At 46.3% G+C, this 22,164-nt stretch overlaps 1 protein-coding gene across 1 annotated transcript in view; it reads right to left on the reverse strand.

Annotated features, from left to right (window-relative positions):
* The window catches only part of LOC140390329 (uncharacterized), a 103,022-nt gene that overhangs the window by 39,350 nt on the left and 41,508 nt on the right, over positions 1-22,164 (reverse strand). Inside the window, exons 2-5 of the mRNA XM_072475394.1 lie at positions 17,017-17,234; positions 12,357-12,465; positions 8,477-8,815; positions 4,351-4,611 (exon numbers count right to left, since the gene is read on the reverse strand). Coding sequence (XP_072331495.1) covers positions 4,351-4,611; positions 8,477-8,815; positions 12,357-12,405 — 649 coding nt within the window. The 5' untranslated portion in view covers positions 12,406-12,465; positions 17,017-17,234. The remainder of the gene's footprint in view (positions 1-4,350; positions 4,612-8,476; positions 8,816-12,356; positions 12,466-17,016; positions 17,235-22,164) is intronic.

A 22,164-nucleotide genomic window follows, 5' to 3' on the forward strand; every position in this document is an offset into this window, starting at 1 on the left:
TTGCTAACCTCACTCAGGATTGTCCAGCAACACTGCAGTCCTAGAAATGCCATTGAGAGCAGTGAGCACTGCTGTGGCTACAAGTAGTCTGCTGATTCTAAATGCTGGAACTCACAGAACAAGTCAAGTCCAGGGTTTTGCAGCGAGAATGGGTAGGATAGGCCTGGGGTTGGGAGGTAGATGAGGGGAGAGGTCAGGTTGGAAATGGCAGGGTGGGGGATCATGGGCTGGATTCTCCATTTTGGTTCCCACGCCGTCGTGAAAACGGTGATCTTTTACGCCAGGAAAACTGGCGTCATAAGGCCACCAATTGCAGAGGCCGTGCCGTGCTCCATGGCGGACTCAGCCCACGGACCCGGACCGCCAAAGTAGTGCCCCGCGTCGGCCGCTCGTGCGCCCCTCATCGGCCGCCCACGTTGCCCCCAGCCCCGAATGAAGCCTCCCCTGCCTGGCGACCGGCCCTCCCCTGACTGTGGTGGCCCCGGACTGAGTCCGCAGCCGCCACCCAAGATTCCCGAACGGCTGGAACCAGGAGAGTCTCACGCCGTGGGGAATTCGGCTGGTCGGGGACAGAGAGCATCATCGGGTGGGCCTCAGGCGGTGGATAATCGGCGCGGAGTACGCCGCTTTTCAGGGGGCAGAGAATTGAAAAGCTGGCGCCGCTCCCGATTTTGGTGCCAAAACGGATTCTCCGCCTCGTCGCCGAACGTGATTTCAGCGTTGGAGGCGCAGAGAATCCAGCCCCATGAGGGAGCGCCCATTCTGAAAAGAAGAATAGTGATGGAGGTGCAAGGGGGCCAAGATCAGCTACTTGGAGAAAGTTATGAGCTCTCTGCCTATATACCTGCCAGTGGAGAACCTATAAATCGGTCAGGGGAGCAGCTCGAACAACTTGGAAAGTTAATAGGTTACACTGTGTAAATATTTGAAAATAGTTACATTGTAAAATCAATTGGCTCTCCCTTAAAAGATGGTCTTTGTCTTAACAATTCCTTGGGGCAAAAGGTTTCAATAACTCCAGCAAGGGAATTGCTTCTAAATGAAATCCCATCTCTGAGTGGGAATTTAAAATGAAGATCCTTTCTCAGCCAAAGTTAATCACCTGCATTTCTTCACTCTTAACAACATCCTTTACAAATTATTTTAATATTGAAATTAATTCTGGTCTTAGCACTCTCTGCCCCAGCACTGACTTGCACCAGCTGATTTCAAAAGTTCACCAGTAGCAAAAGAGTTCCAAACTTTATCATAGAATCATAGAAGTTTACAGCATGGAAACAGGCCCTTCGGCCCAACCAGTCCATGCCGCCCAGTTTTTATCATTAAGCTAGTCCCATTTGCCCGCACTTGGCCCATAACCCTCTATACCCATCTTACCCATGTAACTATCTAAATGCTTTTTAAAAGACACAATTGTACCCGCCTCTACTACTACCTCTGGCAGCACATTCCAGACACTCACTACCCTCTGAGTGAAGAAATTGCCCCTCTGGGCCCTTCTGAATCTCTCCCCTCTCACCTTAAACCTATGCCCTCTAGTTTTAGACCCCTGCCTTTGGGAAAAGATGTTGACTATCTACCTTATCTATGCCCCTCATTATTTTATAGACCTCTATAAGATCACCCCTAAGCCTCCTACGCTCCAGGGAAAAAAGTCCCGGTCTATCCAGGCTCTCCTTATAACTCAAACCATCAAGTCCCGGCAACATCCTAATAAATCTTTTCTGCACTCTTTCTAGTTTAATAATATCCTTTCTATAATAGGGTGACCAGAACTGCACACAGTATTCCAAGTGTGGCCGTACCAATGTCTTGTACAACTTCAACAAGACATCCCAACTCCTGTATTCAATGTTCTGACCAATGAAACCAAGCATGCCGAATGCCTTCTTTACCACCCTGTCCACCTGCGACTCCACCTTCAAGGAGCTATGAACCTGTACTCCTAGATCTCTTTGTTCTATAACTCTCCCCAACGCCATACCATTAACTGAGTAGGTCCTGGCCTGATTCGATCTGCCAAAATGCATCACCTCACATTTATCTAAATTAAACTCCATCTGCCATTCGTCGGTCCACTGGCCTAATTGATCAAGATCCCGTTGCAATCCTAGCTAACCTTCTTCACTATCCACTGTGCCACCAATCTTGGTATCATCTGCAAACTTACTAACCATGCCTCCTAAATTCTCATCTAAATCATTAATATAAATCACAAATAACAGTGGACCCAGCACCGATCCCTGAGGCACACCACTGGTCACAGGCCTCCAGTTTGAAAAACAACCCTCTACAACCACCCTCTGTCTTCTGTCGTCCAGCCAATTTTGAATCCAATTGGCAACCTCACCCTGGATCCCGTGAGCTTTAACCTTCTGCAACTACCTACCATGCGGTACCTTGTCAAAGGCTTTGCTAAAGTCCATGTAGACAACGTCTACTGCACTGCCCTCATCTACCTTCTTGGTCACCCCCTCAAAAAACTCAATCAAATTTGTGAGACATGATTTTCCACGCACAAAGCCATGCTGACTGCCCCGAATCAGTCCTTGCCTCTCTAAATGCTTGTAGATCCTGACTCTCAGAATACCTTCTAGCAACTTACCTACTACAGACGTTAGGCTCACCGGTCTGTAGTTCCCAGGCTCTTCCCTGCTGCCCTTCTTAAACAAGGGCACAACATTCGCTACTCTCCAATCTTCAGGCACCTCACCTGTGGCTGCCGATGATTCAAATATCTCTGTTAGGGGACCCGCAATTTCCTCCCTAGCCTCCCACAACATCCTGGGATACATTTCATCAGGTCCCGGGGATTTATCTACCTTGATGCGCTTTAAGACTTCCAGCACCTCCTCCTCTGTAATATGCACACTTCTCAAGATATCACTATTTATTTCCCTTAGTTTCCTAACATCCATGCCTTTCTCCACCGTGAATACCGATGAGAAATATTCATTCAGGATCTCACCCAACTCTTGTGGCTCTGCACATAGATGTCCTTGTTGATCCTTAAGAGGCCCTACTCTGTCCCTAGTTACTCTTTTTCCCTTTATGTATCTGTAGAAGCTCTTTGGATTCTCCTTTGCATTATTTGCCAAAGCAATTTCATGTCCCCTTTTTGCCCTCCTGATTTCCCTCTTAACTCTATTTCGACAATCTCTATACTCTTCAAGGGATCCACTTGATCCCAGTTGTTTATGTACGTCATATGCCTCCTTCTTCTTTTTGACCAGAGTCTCAATATCTCGAGTCATCCAGGGTTCCCTACTTCTACCAGCCTTGCCCTTCACTCTAAAGGGAATGTGCTTACCCTGAACCCTGGTTAACACATTTTTAAAAGCCTCCCATTTACCAGCCGTCCCTTTGCCTGCCAACAGTCTCTCCCAATCTACCTCTGAAAGTTCCTGTCTGATACCATCAAAATTGGCCTTGCCCCAATTAAGAATTTTAACTCTTGGGCCAGACCTATCATTCTCCATAGCTATCTTAAAACTAATGGAGTTATGGTCACTTGTCCCAAAGTGATCCCTCACTAACACTTCTGTCACTTGCCCTTCCTTATTTCCCAAGACGAGGTCAAGTTTTGCCCCCTCTCTAGTCGGTCCATCCACATACTGAATGAGAAATTCCTCCTGAATACACTCAACAAATTTCCCTCCATCCAAGCCCCTAATGCTATGGCTGTCCCAGTCAATGTTGGGAAAGTTAAAGTCCCCTACTATTACTTCCCTATTTTTCTTGCAGCTATCTGTAATCTCCTTACATATTTGCTCCTCAATTTCCCGCTGACTATTTGGGGGCCTGTAGTACAGTCCTATCAAGGTGATCTCTCCCTTCTTATTTTTCAGTTCCACCCATATAGACTCAGTGGGCGAACCCTCGGATATATCCCCTCTAAGTACTGCCGTGATGTTCTCCCTAATCAAAAATGCCACTCCCCCTCCTCTCTTACCTCCTGTTCTATCCTTTCTATAGCATCTGTACACCGGAACATTGAGCTGCCAGTCCTGCCCCTCCCTTAGCCATGTTTCAGTCATAGGTATAATATCCCAGTCCCATGTGCCCATCCATGCCCTGAGTTCATCCGCTTTGCCCGTCAGGCCCCTTGCATTGAAATAAATGCCGTTTAATGTAGGCTTTCCTTGCTCTCTGCCCTGCTTTCTCTGGTCATGCTTTACACACTCTCCCTTCCTGCCTTTTGTTTCCGTCCCCACTGACTTCCTACATCGGTTCCCATCCCCCTGCCACATTAGTTTAAACCCTCCCCAACTGCACTAGCAAACACACCCCCGAGAACATTGGTTCCGGTCCCACTTTATCTTCAAAGTTTCATCTATAAATCAAGCTTACCATAAATGGTTAATATGTAGTCTGCCTGGATAGAGCTGATGGGATTGACTGCGATACAGGTATAGTTCCCACAGTCACTTTTCATAGAGCTCAGGATAATAAGGCTTCTGTTCCCATTGATTAGCCGGTGATGCTGCGAGATGTCCCCTCCGTCCTTCTGCCATTTATACCCCTGGGGTTCTCCAGAAACATCACAGGTCAGCGCAATGGTGGAAGCGAGAGAGCTGGAGTTGCTCAATATTGAAGCCTTTGCCAGTTCATCTGAAGAGAAAAAAATACTGATTAAAGAACTGTGATGTTAAAATCTTAATTTGCAATGAAATCTCTAAGTGCAACATAGCAGCAAAATGTCTGCAAGAGAATTTTAGACCATAAGGCCGTAAGACATAGGTGCTCAATTAGGCCACTCAGCCCATCGAGTCGCTCAGTGATTTGGCCTCCACAGCCTTCTGCGGCAGTGTTCCACAGATTCACCACCCTCTGGCTGAAGAAATTCCTCCTCATCTCTGTTTGAAAGGATCATCCCTTTAGTCTGAGATGGTGTCCTCTGGCTCGAGTATTTCCGACAAGTGGAAACATCCTCTCTATCCAGGCCCTGCGGTATCCTGTAAGTTTCAATAAGATCCCCCCTCATCCATCTAAACTCCAATGAGTACAGAGCCAGAGTCCTCAACCATCCTCGACAAGCTCTTCATTCCAGGGATCATTCTTGTGAACTTCCTCTGGACCTTTTCCAAGGCCAGCACATCCTTCCTTAGATATGGGGCTCAAAACTGCCCACAATACTCTAAATGGGGTCTGACCAGAGTCTTATACAGCCTCAGAAGTGCATTGCTGCTCTTGTATTCTAGCCCTCGCGACATGAATGCTAACATTGCATTTGCCTTCCTAACTGCCGACTGAACCTGCACGTTAAGCTTAAGAGAATCTTGAACAAGGACTCCTAAGTCCCTTTGTGCTTCTGATTTCCTAAGCCTTTTCCCATATAGAAAATAGTCTGTGCCTCCATTCCTCCTTCCAAAGTGCATAACCTCACACTTTTCCCTTTGTATTCCATCTGCCACTTCTTTGCCCACTCTCCTAGCCTGTGCAAGTCCTTCTGCAACCCCCCGGCTTCCTCAATACTACCTGTCCCTCTACCTATCTTTGTATCATCTGCAAACTTAGCAACAGTGCCTTCAGTTCCTTCCTCCAGATCGTTAATGTATATTGTGAAAAGTTGCCTCTATACAACACTTTATTACATACACAGTACATCCCCAAGTGTTTCACAGCTATTTTTAAAGTTGCAGTGTGGTGAACATGGTTGTGAATTTGACCACTGTTTTGTCACAAACAGGAATGGGATGAATGGTCAGTTAATGTGGTTTTAAAGGATTAACAAGAAAATGGAACAGACAAAAGGTGAAGTTTCAGGTCTTTGAAGAATAGAATCCCCACAGTGCAGAAGGAGGCCATTTGGCCCATCGAGTCTGCACCGACCCTCTGAAAGAGCTCCCCACCCAGGCCCACTTCCCCACAACCCCATCTAAACTTTGGCTGCTAAGGGGCAATTTAGCGTGGCCAATCTACCTAACCTGCACATTTTTGAACTGTGGAATGGAACCAGAGCACCCGGAGGAAACCCACGCGGACACGGGGAGGAAGTGCAAACTCCACACAGACAGTGACTCAAGAACGGAATTGAATCCGGGCCCCTAAAGCTGTGAGACAGCAGTGCTAACCTCTGTGTCACCGTGCCACTCCTGAAACAGGATCTTCAGTCTCCACTTGAATCATTGGAACAGGAAATCTAGACCTCAGTTTAAAGAGTCATCGGAGAAAAATGACACCTTCAACAATACAGCACTCCCTTAGTAATGCACTGAAATTTAACTATATTAGGTGCTTTGGAATCTGTTCACGTACAGTTCTTTCACCCTCAAGAAGGGGGTCAACGTTTACATTTTAGCAGGTTAGGTACGGTAGCACAGTGGTTAGCACTGTTACTTCACAGCGCCAGGGTCCCAGGTTCGATTCCCGGCTTGGGTCACTGTCTGTGTGGAGTCTGCACGTTCTCCCTGTGCCTGTGTGGGTTTCCTCCGGGTGCTTTGGTTTCTTCCCACAAGTTCCAAAAGACGTGCTGTTTGGTAATTTGGACATTGGTGACCCTGGCCCTGCCGCCTGTCCCGGCTGCCAGTGGTACCATCGGCTGGCGCTGCCCTTACCGGAGGTATGCTCCGTGGCCCATGCCCCCATAGGGGCTACAGTGGACGTTGCCCTGGGTGGCCTACCTGATGCCCCACCGGCGGGAGGCAGCCAGTTGTGGTGAGGGGTATGACGGATGGTGGGGTGGCGGGGGCACCCATATGGCCGGTGTCACTCTGCAGAACTAGCGGCCCATGTGGGTGGTCAGTGGGATGTGCAGCAAGATGGTTGTGCTTCAGGCCACGGCAATGGCGGTCCGTGCCTGGTCACCCTGACCACATGGCCCATTTCCCCCATCACCCCGCCCCCGTCCCCCCATCCCCCCACTCCCCAGCCCTGGCAGGGCTTCCGTCACCCGAGTCAACCTGGCCAGTGTCTGGCCGGCAGCCCACAGTCGCTCCTCTCCGTGTCCTAACTCCTCTCCCTCTCCCTCATCAGCCGCGACGGAGAATCCTGCCCCCCATTTGTCAGGCATGGATTCACATGGGAGATTTCCACATTCGTGAGTTTGGAGGAATGTCGATTCATTTTATAAATAAACAATTTTTCTTTTCACATGCGGCTCCAGCTGTATTTGTGCATTATTTCTATATGATGCGATGATTTTGAATTGGATTGACTAGTTGTGTTCATGTGGGTCTCTCTGCTCAGCTATATTTGGTGATTCCGTATTGACGGATGGCTCGGTAGCACATGGGCGGCACGGTGCACGGTAGTTAGCACTGTTGTTTCACAGCTCCAGGTTTGATTCCTGGCTTGGGTCACTCTCTGTGCGGAGTCTGCACATTCTTTCTATGTGTGCGTGGGTTTCTTCCGGGTGCTCTGGTTTCCTCCCACAGTCCAAAGATGTGCAGGTTAGGTGGATTGGCCATGCTAAATTACCCTTAGTGTCCCAAACATAAAGGGTAGGTGGGGTTACTGGGTTGCTGGGATAGGGTGGAGGTGTGGGCTTAAATAGGGTGCTCTTTCCAAGGACCGGTGCAGACTCGATGGGCCAAATGGCCTCCTTCTGCATTGTAAATTCTATGATTCTATTACTCTATGACTCTGTGATTCTATAATTCGATGATTCTATAATTCTGTGACTCTATGATTCTATGATTCTATGATTTTATGATTTTATGATTCTATGATTCTATGATTCTATGATTCTATGATTTTATGGTTCTATTACTCTATGATTCTATGCAGTCATGACCCTAATGTTCATGAGAAGGATGTAACAGGAAAAGTAGACAATGACCAATAAGGTCCCGATTGACTTTTGTTTATTTAACTGGTAGTTTAAAAATGCTAGTTCCGCCTCAACTGGAGTAATTATGTATAATTCTGCACACTACACTTTAAAAAAAAGGTGTGAAGGCTTCAGAGAGGATGCAGGGAAGATTTGCAAGATGGTTTTGGGGATGAGAGACTTCAGTTAAGTGGATAGATTGGCAAAGGCGTGTCTGTTTTCCTCAGAGAGGAGAATTGATAGATGTATTCAAAATCTAGATAGATCTGGGCAGCGTAGATTGAGAGAACAAGTTCCCATTTGAGTTGAGAACCAGAAGGTCAATGACGACTGAACCAATGGTGATACAGGGATTTTCTTTTGGCAATCAGTGTATAAGGTCTGGTTTGCATTGCCGAAGAGTGTGGTAGAGACAGATTCAAACATGGCTTTCTTGGGGGAATTGGATTATTATCTGAAGAGAACAAATTTGCAGGACTGCACAAAGGGCAGGGGACCTGAACCAACCGAGAGCTGCCAGAAACATGATGGGCAGAATGGCCTTCTTCCATGCTGCAACAATTCTATGATTCTTTGATCAGACTCACTCACCAATGTGTGATTACTGATAACTGACTGAATCACCAATATATTGTCAGTGATGAAAACCTTAATTTTTTTGCCATAATTCAAATTATTGCTACTGAAAAAAGAGGCAAAACGTACCTATTATCCAAAGCCAAACTTCTCGAACAGTGGTATTCTGTAAATTGATGAAAAGTATATAATGACCCTGATCTAAAAATGTTAAATTATGAAGGACAAATGATCCATTTGATGATCCATTTGATGATGGGAAGTCAACGCGACTGATGTACTTTTTCATTAAGGAAGGTTCTGTAGCTCCTGCATGAAATTGTAGCACTCCCATACTTGTTCCATTCTCCGTATTTCCATGGGATACTTTCCATTGGAATACCTTGGCCTGGTCCCTTTGATCTTCATTCACTCCAGGGAAGTGCACAGAGCTCCCAGGAGCACGGAAGACTTCAATTTCAGCCAGAGCTACGAAAAATAGAAAAAATTGTTATCTCAGCCTCCTGTGAAATGTAGAATGCATGTTTAATGTTGTTTCATGTGCTGAGCATTGATTTTGCTCTTCTGAATCATCACTATGTTATTTGCAATGATACAGCTGGTGAATATACAGAGTCACAGCCTGAGGAAGCTAGTAATGAAGACAGTATCCACAAGTTCACATTGCCAGTGTGAATTGCCTGAGTTGTCTATGGTGCATATTCCCAGGTGCTGCATCACTGGATGTGACTTCACAAACAGAGGACTGCGGATTTGAAAATCCTAGGAGCAGGATAATTTCCCATCCAACACTGGACAGTAATTTACAGGCGTAGTTTTCTGAAAAGCCACCCATAGTGTGAGAGGCTGAGAGTAACAGTGCAGGACCCATGAAAACTCAATCCACAAAGCTTTATTCTACATTGAAGGATAAATCCTGCTCAACTTATTAACATTGTAAATTTAATTTTGGTACCAACAAGTGACTTCAGATTTTAAGAAAACAGAAAGCAAGACGACCCGTGTTGTATATCGCATCCTTCATGACCTCAGGAATTCCTAAAGTGCTTGACAGCCAATTACTTGTGAAGTACAGTCACTGCCGTTATGTAGAAAACACAACAGGCAATTTTTGCCCAACAAGCCTCGATAAACAGCCACCTGATAATGAGCTGATAATCTCTTTACAGTGATGTGGATTGAGGGATAAATATCAGCCAACACACCAGACAAAACTCTTTTGCTCTTCTTCTAAATAGTGGCCAGGAGATTTTATTACTTCCTCCTGAGATGACAGTCAGGATCTTGGATAATGTTCCATCTGAAGGAGGAGGCCACAGAAGGCATTATGCAAATACAAGTTATTTTATTCTGTATAGCACGCACCTGGGAGAATTCCTGTCTCTGATCAGCTACCCTACTCGGTGGGGCGGGTTTGATTTTCTAAATCTAGAGTACCCAATTCATTTTTTCCAATTAAGGGGCCAATCCAGCTAACCTGCACATCTTTTGGGTTGTGAGGGCGAAACCCACGCAAACACGGGCAGAATGTGCAAACTCCATACGGACAGTGACCCACAGCCAGGATCGGACCTGGGACCTCGGCACCGTGAGGCAGCAGTGCTAACCCCTGCGCCACAGTGCTGCCCTCTTCCCATTTTGGTTATTAGTGATGTATTCATCTATGGCCTGTGATATTTTCTTGCAGAAAGCCTTATCAGCCAGGAGGGCCATGTGCATCCTCCAATTGGGAGTGTTGGGCACGGCCCATCTCCAACCTCACCCACATAATGCAGAGCATGGTCGGAGGTCTGTGTGGAGTCTGCACATTCTCTCCCTGGCCGTGTGGGCTTCCTCCGGGTGCTCCGGTTTCCTCCCACAAGTCATTAACGTGGGCGTTACTCCTTTGTGATTATGTTGTTGATTACTTCTGTCATAACCCCAACAGGGCCCATGGGGAAACCATTGTGTGTGGCACAGTAGCACAGTGGTTAGCACTGTTGCATCACAGCGCAGGGTCCCGGGTTCGATTCCTGCTTGCGTCACTGTCTGTGCAGACAGTTCTCCCAGTGTCTGCGCGGATTTCCTCCGGGTGCTCTGGTTTCCTCCCACAAGTCCCGAAAGACATGCTTGTTAGGTGAATTGGACATTCTGAATTCTCCCTCAGTGCACCCGAACAGGTGGTGACCAGAGGATTTTCACAGTGACATCATTGCAGTGTTAATGTAAGCCTACTTGTGACATGAATAAAAACTTTTATTACAATCGCGCAGTATTCCGCTCTTAATATCCCTGGAAGCACCGATTTCCCCACTACAAAGACGTCGATCCATGAACATACATTGTTTACCAGGGAGAAGGAGAACTCCTTCTCCGCTGGGTGGGTGAACCGCTATGGGTCCACTGCCCCATATCTGCTCCATGAATAGGCTGAGTGCTTTCGCCATTTTAGAGGTCTTCCCCGTTTTGGGATTCAGCCTGTCTGTCCGTGGGTCCTGTACACAGTTAAAGTCCCCTCCCATGATTAGTCGGTGTTTCGATGTTGGGAATTTCCGCCATGTCCTTCTTTATAAACTCCGTGTCATCTCAATTAGGCGCATACATGTTCACCAGGATTACCGGTGCCCCTAAAAGGACATTTGTGAACCAGATGGAATTTTACGACAATTGACAATAGTTTCATGGTCATCTTTAGACCTTTAATCCCAGATTTTTATTGAATTCAAATTTCACCAACTGCCATGGTAGGTTGAACCCTAGTACCCTGAATCTCTGGATTAATAGTCCAGTGACATTACCAGTCCAAAAGCCCTCTGAAATGGCCCAGCCAGCCACTCAGTTGTACTGCCACTGAAGTAAACAAAGGCAATGAAACCGGACAAACTACCCGGCATTAACCTAGATGCCGGAAACAACAACGGCAAACCCAGCCCTGTTGACCTTGCAGAGCCGTCTTTACTAACATCTGGGGGCTGTACAACACTAAAGAGGCTTGGCACCATCCAAGACAAAAGAGTCCCGCTTGATTGCTACTCCTTCCTCTAACATTCACTCCCTCCATGACCGACGCACAGTTGCAGCCATGTATACCATCTACAAGATGCACTGCAGGAACTCATCAAGGTTCCTCAGACAGCACCTTCCAAACCAACGACTACTATCTTCTTGAAGGACAACAGCAGCAAACACCAGAGGGACCAGTGTGACTTGGAAATATAATCTTCATTGTCGCTGGGCCAAATTCCTGGAACTCCCTCCCTAACGTGGAGATGCCGGCGTTGGACTGGGGTGAGCACAGTAAGAAGTCTTCCAATACCAGGTTAAAGTCCAACAGGTTTGTTTCAAACACTAGCTCTCGGAGCACTGCCCCTTCCTCAGATGAACCTGAGGAAAAAGCAGTGCTTCGAAAGCTAGTGATTTGAAACAAACCTGTTGGGACTTTAAACCTGGTGTTGTAAGACGTCTTACTGTGCTCCCTCTCTAACAGCACTGTGGGTGTACCGATAACTCATGGACCGCAGCGGGTCAGGAAGACAGCTCATCACCACATTCAAGGGCAACTATGGGTAGGCAATAAATGCTGGTCTAGTCAACATCACCCACATCACTTAAATTAATTTTTAAAAAGATGATGTGCTGAGGGGGCAATGCGATTATACCCGTTCCTTGGTATTCCCTGCCCCTGGTGGGAGTGGAAAATTCCAGCCTAAGTTTTGAGCTTGACAAGCATGGGTTTGTTGGGTACAGTTGGGTACTTTTGCCTGTTGCAAAGAGCTGCAGGGGTATGCAGTGAGACACAGTCCTCCAGTTGTTCGGCCTCTGTATCTGGCATTGCGCTGACACTAAAATCCATATGCCACATTACTCAATTGTAAGATGGGAAAAGCATCTTTTTGGCTTGATGTCAATATCTGTTTTATTCAATGTTTTGCCAAGCACCAACCCTGCATCCTTCAGAGAATAAAATTGTGGTGGTCTAAATAACTCCGAAAGCAAAACATTCACATTTATTCCAGGAAACACTACTTACCTGTGAAACGTACAAAATAATTCAGTGCAATCAATTGTAGGCAGTGCATTCTACCTCAGATGAGTCAGTCAAGATAGAAAAATCCTTGTGAAATTATTTAATTTGTAACCTGTAAAATTAGAATTTGAAATATATGTTTAAAAATCTTGCAATTAATCTTACATTTGATCTCAGAATGTCTCAAAGCATTTTACAGTCAATAAATTATATTTCACAATTGAAATGTATGCAATATAATAAGAAGTATTGTCGCAAGTAGGCTTACATTAACACTGCAATGAAGTTACTATGAAAACCCCTAGTCACCACATTCCGGCGCCTGTTCAGGTACACAGAGGAAGAATTCATAATGTCCAAATTACCTAACATCCTGTCTTTCGGGACTCGTGGGAGGAAACCAGAGCACACGGATGAAACCCAAACAGACACAGGGAGAACGTGCAGACTCCGCGCACACAGTGACCCAAGCCGGGACCCTGATGCTGTGAAGCAACAGTGCTACCCATGACAGCTAAGCTACCACAGACAGAAATGTGATAATGATCAAATTGCTTGTGGGATAAGCATTAACCAGAATCTGGTTCTTCTTCGAAACAGTGTCAGGAGGATTTCTGTTTTGTCCTCCTGAGAAAAACAGGGCCTGAGTTTAAAGTCTATCTGAAAAACAGCACTCTCAACAGCACAGCGCTCAGGTCAACACTGCGGTGGTCTGCCAACCTCAAGTCTGCCGTCATCCAGTATGGATCCTAAGCAAGTGTCCACAGATTGACATTGATTTATCATTGTACTTTGTACAAATACACAGAAGATTCAACACATTCACATAATTTCCTATTAAGGAAACTTGCCATCTGAAGTCTGATAATTTAACCAATGCTCTCAAGTACAGTGCATTAAACAGGGCCATTTCCACATGCAGATGGGAGTGCAGATCCACAGCAAAGTGGTTGACCTGTACGCGCCCTGTGAAATGGTCTAGCAAGCCAATCAGCTGTACAAAGCCATTACTGGAAAGTTGAAAAAGAATAAAATCAGGCAGAGAACTCTGTCTTGGACTGGGCACCAGAAGAGGGTGATGGCAGTGCAGTGGTACGCAATCAGGAGGGAGTGACCCTGAGTCCTCAACATTGACTCCATAACCCATGAAATCTCATCATGAGCAAGGAAACTTCCCGCTGATGATCGGTGTTGATCCTCCAGGTTGATGGGAGGACTGGGAGAATAAGCATGCAGGGTATACTTCAATGACCATCACCACAATGGGTTTGGTAGCACGACCACTAAGCCATTAACCGAGTTATTAAATTACCACGGTACTCTGTCAGCCCAATTCTTAAGGGCATATCTGCCAAATTCGGCATGTGGGAAGTGATATGAACCAACAAGAGGGAAGCCTCATCCTCACTAATTTACTGAGTACATGCACCTGTCCATGACAGCATTGCTAGGAGCAACCACCACACAGTCCTGGAGATGAGATCCTGCCTTCCCACAGAGGACACACTCCACTATGTTGCGTGGTGCTTCTACAGCCTTCCATCTTGTATTAGAATGGTGTGTCCCCTCTTTTTGACCAGCTGAACTTTCCGTTTCTGCTGGCCTTGTTCAATTCCTCCAAACAGTCAGCCTCCAGAGGTCAGGGCTATCGAAGATCATCTCCCAGTCCGCAGTCTCATTGGCCACCATTTTCCCTTGCAGTGTCCTTGCAGAGTAGGTTATGAACACCCATCAGGTCACGGCCCAGTGGCCAGTTCACTGTACAGCAGATCATTGGGTATATGGTCATCATCTATGTGATGAATGAGGCCATATCATTGCAGACATCGTTGCTTTACTAATGAGTTATTCCTAATGTAAACAAAGATAGGCTGGTTTAGCACAGGACTAAAGAGCTGGCTTTTAAAGCAGACCAAGGCAGGCCAGCAGCACGGTTCAATTCCCGTGCCAGCCTCCCCGAACAGGCGCCGGAATGTGGCGACTAGGGGCTTTTCACAGTAACTTCATTTTAAGCCTACTTGTGACAATAAGCGATTTTCATTTCATTTCATGGTTGTGATTATTAGAGGTTCAATCATTACAGACCCAGGACATCACTGCAGGAGCTCCTCATAGTGGTGTTCTAAACCCAACTAATGTTTCATCAATGACCTCCTCTCCATTATAAGGTCAGAAGTGGGGATGTTTGGGGTGGCACGGTTGTGCAGTGGTTAGCACTACTGCCTCACGGCGCTGAGGTCCCAGGTTTGATCCCAGCCCCGGGTCACTGTCCGTGTAGAATTTGTCCATTCTTCACATGTCTGCATGGGTCTCACCCCCACAACCCAAAGATGTGCAGGGTTGATGGATTGGCCACGCTAAATTGCCCCTTAATTGGAAAAAAATTAATGAATTGAGTACTCTAAATTTATAAAAAGAGGAAGTGGGGATGTTTACAGGTCATGTGTGGACACAGCGTGAGCTATATTTCTGCCTGGGGATGAGCTGAGTCCTGTGCTATGATAAATATCCTGTTGTCTCCCTGGAGGATGGGATGCTTTCTTGCTTGAATGAGCAGCCTGTTCTCTTCTTCATTGGTGGGTGCTTGGCGAGCGCCAATGAAATACGGAGCCTGGGTTGGGTCCTGATCCCTTGTTTTACTGTGGGATAATTCTAGGGGTTCTAGCTCATTCCCTATTCTTTTTTCTTCTTGGGAGGCCCTGAAGGTTTGACCATAATCCAAACATACTGTTGCCGGTCCTCTGTGCATAATTGTACAGAATGATGTGCAGGTTAGGCGGATTGGCCATGATAAATTGCCCTTAGTGTCCAAAATTGCCCTTAGTGTTGGGTGGGGTTACTGGGTTGTGGGGATAGGGTGGAGGTGTTGACCTTGGGTAGGGTGCTCTTTCCAAGAGCCCGTGCAGACTCGATGGGCCGAATGGCCTCCTTCTGCACTGTCAATTCTATGATAGTCTATGATGCTGGCTCTGTACTGGGCCTGAGATTGAGGTTAAGTTGGGTTGTGTAAGGGCAGCACGGTGGCGCAGTGGTTAGCACTGCTACCCCACGGCACCTAGGTCCCAGGTTCGATCCTGGCCCTAGGTCACTGTCCGTGTGGAGTTTGCATATTCTCCCCGTGTTTGTGTGGGTTTCTCCCCCACGACCCAAAAATGTGCAGGGTAGGTGGGTTGGTGACACTAAACTACCCCTGAATTGAAAAAAAAATGAATTGGGTACTCTAAATTTATTTTTTTTAAAGTTGGGTTGTGTAGTATATATGTAACTCCCTTGGAACTGGCGCTTTAGCATATTTTCTTTGTTTTTCATCAGGGTGGGTATGAAGAATCCGTATTTGACTCCTCGATGGGTGCAGGTGGGTCTAGTATCTGAGGAGACGAGGCTGTGGTGTGACTTTGGTGCTGCTAGAGTTGAGGGATTTACATGTTGGTACATGGCACTGAAAACTCATCTGGAAAATGTTGTGGTAATTGCAAGCTGACATGGCCTGGGAAGGTGTGCAGCACTTCATCGTGTTTTCATGGCTTCGCCCTCTTTTTCCCTTGGTGTCTGGTGGGGCTATGGAGGCATCTAGCTACGTCTAATGATTGCATGGAGCCAGTTGGGATGTTGCTCTCCTCTCCCTCTCTGTACTCAATGTATATTGAGATGTTTTTTTCTCTACAGTGATGTGCTATTTTGTAATATTGCGTGTTGTTTTCCAAAACGTAAACCCTCAATAAACATGTTTCAAAACAAAAGTGGGGATGTTCAATAATGATTTTCATAATGTTAAAAGCTCAGATACTGAAGCAGGATCTGGACAATATTTAGCTTGGGTTGGCAAATGACAAGTGACATTTGTGTTGCAGGTTCGGTCTAACTTCCCTGATTTTACACCTCTCTTTATGAAGCCCCAGATCGGCTTTGCTGACAACTTCCTCAACATGTCCTGCCAAAGATCTAGGCACACAAACTCATTTCTCCCTTGCAGGTTAGCTGTTTCCTGGTGGCAATTCTTGCCACCCTCACAAATCGGCCCATCTCCAACTTCGGTCCGTCCACAAATATTTAAATTGTATTTTACTTTCAACCTATGTATGCTGGGAATCTGAAATAAAAGAGAAAATGCTGGATAAACTCAGCGGGTCTGGCAGCATCTGTGCAAAGAGAGGCCATTCGGTCAAACACTGTTTCTCGCTCCACTGATTATGTCAGAACATTTAGCACCAGTCGTTTTAACTGTCCTAAAGCCTATTTTCAAATTCAAACTGACACTAACCTTTCTATTACAAAAGCAGCCTCAGCTTTGTCAGTCAGACTTTTCATAGCCACATGTCAACACTTTCACAAAACCCTTTAGATAATAACCATTGTATTCCTTCCATTAACCTCCACCCTTAATCCAAAATAACATTCAATCAGATTCGCAAGTACGAACTTTGCTTCCCTTAATCTTTTCTTGACCAAATCTAATTTTCAAAGCACCTGTTGATATTTTCCCGTTGAGACAGCGCCCCTCCCTCTGATACCAAACAGCCAGAGAATCATTTTCACATAAACTATTTGATGCATCGACTCAATAACTGCTCAAACATTTGTCTGGAACACGTGGTTAAACGCTAGTGCTGGGCCAGCCGTTCACAAGCGCTGGTGTCCGGTTGCTGGTGAAGAAGTTACTTACCCCAAAAGCTAGAGGAAGTTTCGAACCGACCAGCTCAGCTCCGCCGCTGCAGCAGACTGACAGAAAGAGCTCCAGCAAACGCTTTTATAGCCAGAAGACACCTCCCCACACCGTGGAAATATTTGAGTCAGCAGGAAGCTTGGCTGATCTGTGACTGACTTCTACCTCTCGCCTTTGTTCCTTCGCTCAGTTTCAGTATTCGAAATATTTCTAGTAATCTGTATAATAAGATTCAGGGTCGGTTTATTCGAGCTACATGTAACAGTCCGCCCTTTCTATTCATAGAAATCATAGCATTTAGAGTGCAGAAGGAGGCCATTCGGCCCGTCGACTCTGCACCGACCCTTGGAAAGAACACCTTCTTGAGCCCACACCTCCACTACCATAGGGTAGTAACCCCACTTAACCTTTTTTGGACACTAAGGGCAATTTAGCACGGCCAATCAACCTAACCTGCACATCTTTGGACTGTAGGAGGAAACCGGAGCTCCCGGAGGAAACCCACGCACACACGGGGAGAACGTGCAGACTCCGCACAGTCACCCGAAGCCGGAATTGAACGTGAAGCAACTGTGCCAACCACTGTGCTACGCTACCGTGCCGCCCGATTAGACAGACTCTGAATGTCAAACACTTTCTTAAAACCCTTTAGATAATAACCATTGTATTCCTTTCAGTAACCTCCACCCTTACTGCAAAAAACATTCAATCAGATTCACAAGCATGACCTTGCCTTTCCTTAATCCTTGATTAAATCTAATTTTCAAAGTACCTGTTGGTATTCATCCCGAATAGTCGGCGATGGGTCCAAGCGATGGAAAGTGCGATTAGAATAAATAGGTGTTTGCTGGCAGGCACAGACATAATGGGCCAAAAAACCTCTGTGTGCTGTTAACCCCCTGCTTTAGTTGCGTCTGCATCGCAGACGATGCCATCCCTTTTGCACCAACATTGTAATTAACATGGTGAATAAGGTGACCAGATACAGTCTTTGTGCTGTTTGTTTTATTACAATCATTGCTCTTTTCCAATGCACTGTGATTTTACCCAATGGTTTTCTCTCCACCTGTTTGCAATGTGCAAGTACACAGATTGCGGTGACAGCTGACCTCCACCCAGTAACTGGATAGCACTGGAAAGGGTGCAGAGGAGATTTACCAGGCTGGAGATTTTCAGCTAAGAAGAGTGGTTGGATAGACCGGGGTTGTTTTCCTTGGAGCAGAGCAGATTGAGCTATGATCGAGATGTGTGAAATTATGAGAGACTTGGAGAGAGTAGACAAGAAAAAACTTTTCCCCTTGGTGGAGGAGTCAATGACCAGGGGACTTTGATTTAAGGTGAGGAGAATGTGGGGAACACGGTAGCGAATGGGAACACTGCAGGTTCTCTGAGCATATATTTCAATGGTACCATCCTGCCAATCGATTCCTCCTGAGAACAGAGACTATCCTTCAAAATTATCTCATGAGCAAAGTGCTTTGGGGCATCCTGTGGACGGGCAAGGCGCTTTCTAAATGCCAATCATTTTCCTTTCTTTCCTTCCCTCGATGAATTCTTCCTCCTCCGCCCCCTTGCTGAGCCGAGGGTTCTCCTGCAATGTGAAGGGCGGTATTGGTCACATTTTCTGAGCCTCTCCCCATCATTCAATTCAATTAGCTTTCCTGTGTCACAGCACTTCGTCTGGACCCCCAGGGTCCCGAGGCTTGTTTTACTTACGGCAGAGGGAGGGAGGTGGAAAGTGGAGGAGGAGGGCGTCTGACGAGGGCTTTCTGCCCCTCCTGCTCTTTCATTTTGTTTAGTAAAATACCCCTGGTTGACAGATATTAAAACTCAGCTAAACATCATTCAGTGAAAGTAAAACAACAACATACAAAACATAAATATTCAAATTTCACGCCTATGATTAGCTTTTGCGAGTATGGAATTCTTAGTTATTGAGGCTAGGTTTACGTAAATAGTTACCAGATGGACCCTGACTCGATTTTTTTTGCTAAGGTTGCAAGAATTGTTAGTTGTTATGGGACACCCGAAAGCACCAGAAATGGTCACAACGCAGAGGTGGTGGGAGATGTCTTGAGGTGGTTTCTGAGTTCTTTCTTTAAGGTTTCTTTGAATTCAATTTTGTTTGTCGTCAGGGCTCAAGAAATGACGCGATGTTACATCGATGGCTCAATTACCTAACCGATAAACTGTTTAGGAAACAGTTAAAAAAAGACACACTGAAAAACAAATTATTTTTTAAAAACACCTCTTTTAAAATGCTAATTCGCTATTCGGGATGTCACACCATCCACCTCCGACCAATGAACTCATTATTTTGCCCAGGGATAGTCCACTTGCAATTTCTGGCGCTCATTCAGCCCCCACAAGCTACGAAAAAACAGGAAATACTGACAATCTCAGCAGGTCTGGCAGCGTCTGTGGAGAGAGAAGGGAGTTAACGTTTCGAATCTAGATGACTCTTTGTCAAAGCAAAACTAAAGTTATGTTTGGCACGAGTCAGAGAGGAACTTAGGAGAACAAATCAAATACATACCCGGGCCGCAAACAGAGCCATATAAACTGGAGTGTGTCCCGTGTGTGGGAAGCCAACGGTGGTCAGATCTGCCTGAAACTCGAGTGTAGCAGTGCCGGGTTCCTCAGGCTGGTACAGTGGTGGTGGGTTTCCAACGTACTGGGGTGCATACCAGCCTTGCCCCTGCCACTGTCCCGGGCAAAGAGTCTGCGAACTGGTGAAAAATGCACCCACCGACTCTTGTGGAACCCACCCAGGCTGCTCCTGTCACAGGGATGGACTCCCGAGAGAGCGCCCATAAAGCCTCATATCTATATATTGTTCAAATCCCAGCAGAGGGACTGGCTGAACCTCGCCTGTTTAGGGGTGGGATGCTAACTGGAGAGGAACGGGAACTGAAAGCTCCTCAGAGCGAGCTGGAAATTTTCCAAATTCAAATTCTGAATGAACTCTTCGCAGCTTTTGCTTCTCCACAGCCTGTATCTTTGTGGGTGTACGCGTGGGACTGATGTTGGTCAGTTCCCAGCCAGCAGGGTAAACACTGGACTGGAGACGCTTGAGTTCACAAGTTATTGAAGATAATGTGCAATCTCCAGGTGTCCTTTCACCATGGGGATTCAATCCCATTTGGGCGCCTCGGAGTTGCCATGACTATTTGTTTTTGATGTGGAGATTTTTTTGAACCGTAAACAATGTTCGCTTGTGCTCCACCCTGCGACTGAATCTTCGCCGATCCCAGTCTGTTTTATGCAGAACCCGCCCAACTGTCTGAACTCTTCGAGCTGTTCATTCTTCCTCACATCGTCCAAAATATATTTCTTTTTGCACTTCCTTCCATTCCCAGAGTTACTTGCTTCACTGTTCAAATCTTGCCCGACCCGTTCTGAATCCCCCAACAAGTTGGCAACGCGAATGCTTTATTTTTAAACTTTTACGGGGGTGTCAGTGACAAGTTCTTCCAGTTGAGCCAACCACAGATTGCTGAGAGTCCAGGTCCTTCCTGACATAGCTTTAATGATGCCTAGTTTCCAATTCCAGATGTTTTCAAATTCACATTCCACCAGCTTTGAACCAATGGCCCAATGGGCAATAGTCTAAATTTCAGGATTACTAGTCAGCGCACTTCCCATTACATGCAGCCTTCCCTGTGGGCACAGGGAATTCCACTGAAAATACCTATGTGAACCATTTTTTCCAAATTTTTTTGTCTGGGACCTATTTTTACCACCCAGCTATCCTTCGCGACCCATGTCCACCGACCTTCTCGACCCACCATTTTCACTTACCTTTAATGTGACAGGTGAGTCATGATGTCACTTGCGTTTTTATTCAATGTTGCATTTCTGACAATGACTTCAGCTGACTTAAGTACTCACTGTATGCATTGAAAAAAATTAAGAGATTTGTCCTCAAACTCGTCATGCTTAGTCTTCAAACGTCTTTGAAGTTTTGAGAGTTTTAAACTTTCATTTGCCAGTGCTTCCCTGCATATAACACACATGAACTTTGAATCCTGATTTGCAGTGGCTCAATTAATAAACCCACAACCTCAACTAATCATCGTTATGCTGCTTTGTTCCTGTTTTCAGCTTCCTCTTCATGGATTGTTCACCAGAGGCCCTGGAGTTCACACCGACACTGCTGGCAGCTGCAAAATGGAGGCAACGCTCTCATGCCCAGAACACGTGACGGCAGTGTGCATGCTCTGCGTGGTCTACTCTCCGCCGCAGCTCCACGCAGGAAGATTCCAGCGATTTAAAAGCAAATCTCTTCTTGGGTCAGCGCACTAACATCAAGAGGGGGCATTCTGCCCTGCTGGGCTCTGGGCCTGCGCACTGCTGAGGGGGCATGCGCGCGCGGAACAGCCGGCAGTCTGAAAGCCAGTCGCAGCCGGCAGTTTTAAAAGCTGGTCACGCCATTGGGCACTACTTGGGTGATCAGGAACGCTGCAACACATGGCCCCGCGATCGGGAATACCGCAATGCATGGCCCCGCAATCGGGAATACCACATGCATGGCCCCGCGATCGGGAATGCCGCAACGCATGGCCCCATGATCGGGAACGCCACAACACATGGCCCCGCGACCCTCCTGACACCCGCCCACGACCCACCCGCATGTCATGACCCTGGGTTTCAAAATGACTGATGTAAACCATATACTATCAGCTTATTATGTCTTGAACTGTGAGGCTGTGAATATTTATTTAAATATATTATACTCTGTTGTTTAAACAATTTTTGTTTATTGTCACTGGTTAATCTCAGAGTAAGGGGGCCTCCCATTTAAGACAGAGATGTGGAGGAATTTCTTCTCTCGGAAGGTAGTGAATCTGGGAAATTCTTTACCGCAGAGATCTGTCGAGGCTGGGTCATTAATGTTCAAGGCTGAGATAGACAGATTTTTAATCAGTAAGGGAATCAAGGGATAAGGCAGGAAAGTGGAGTTGAGGATTACATCAGTTCAGCGCTGAGCTCATTGAATGGCGAAGCAGACTCAATGGGCCGAATGGCCTACTTCTGCTCCGACAACTTATCATCTAGTGGTTATTGATTATTATCAATTATTATCTTCTCCTTTAGCTCTGTTGACACATTGTGCACCTGGTCAGTCTGAATGGAACCATTGGTCAG

This window comes from Scyliorhinus torazame, chromosome 14, assembly GCF_047496885.1.
Source record: "Scyliorhinus torazame isolate Kashiwa2021f chromosome 14, sScyTor2.1, whole genome shotgun sequence".
Lineage (NCBI taxonomy): Eukaryota > Metazoa > Chordata > Chondrichthyes > Carcharhiniformes > Scyliorhinidae > Scyliorhinus > Scyliorhinus torazame.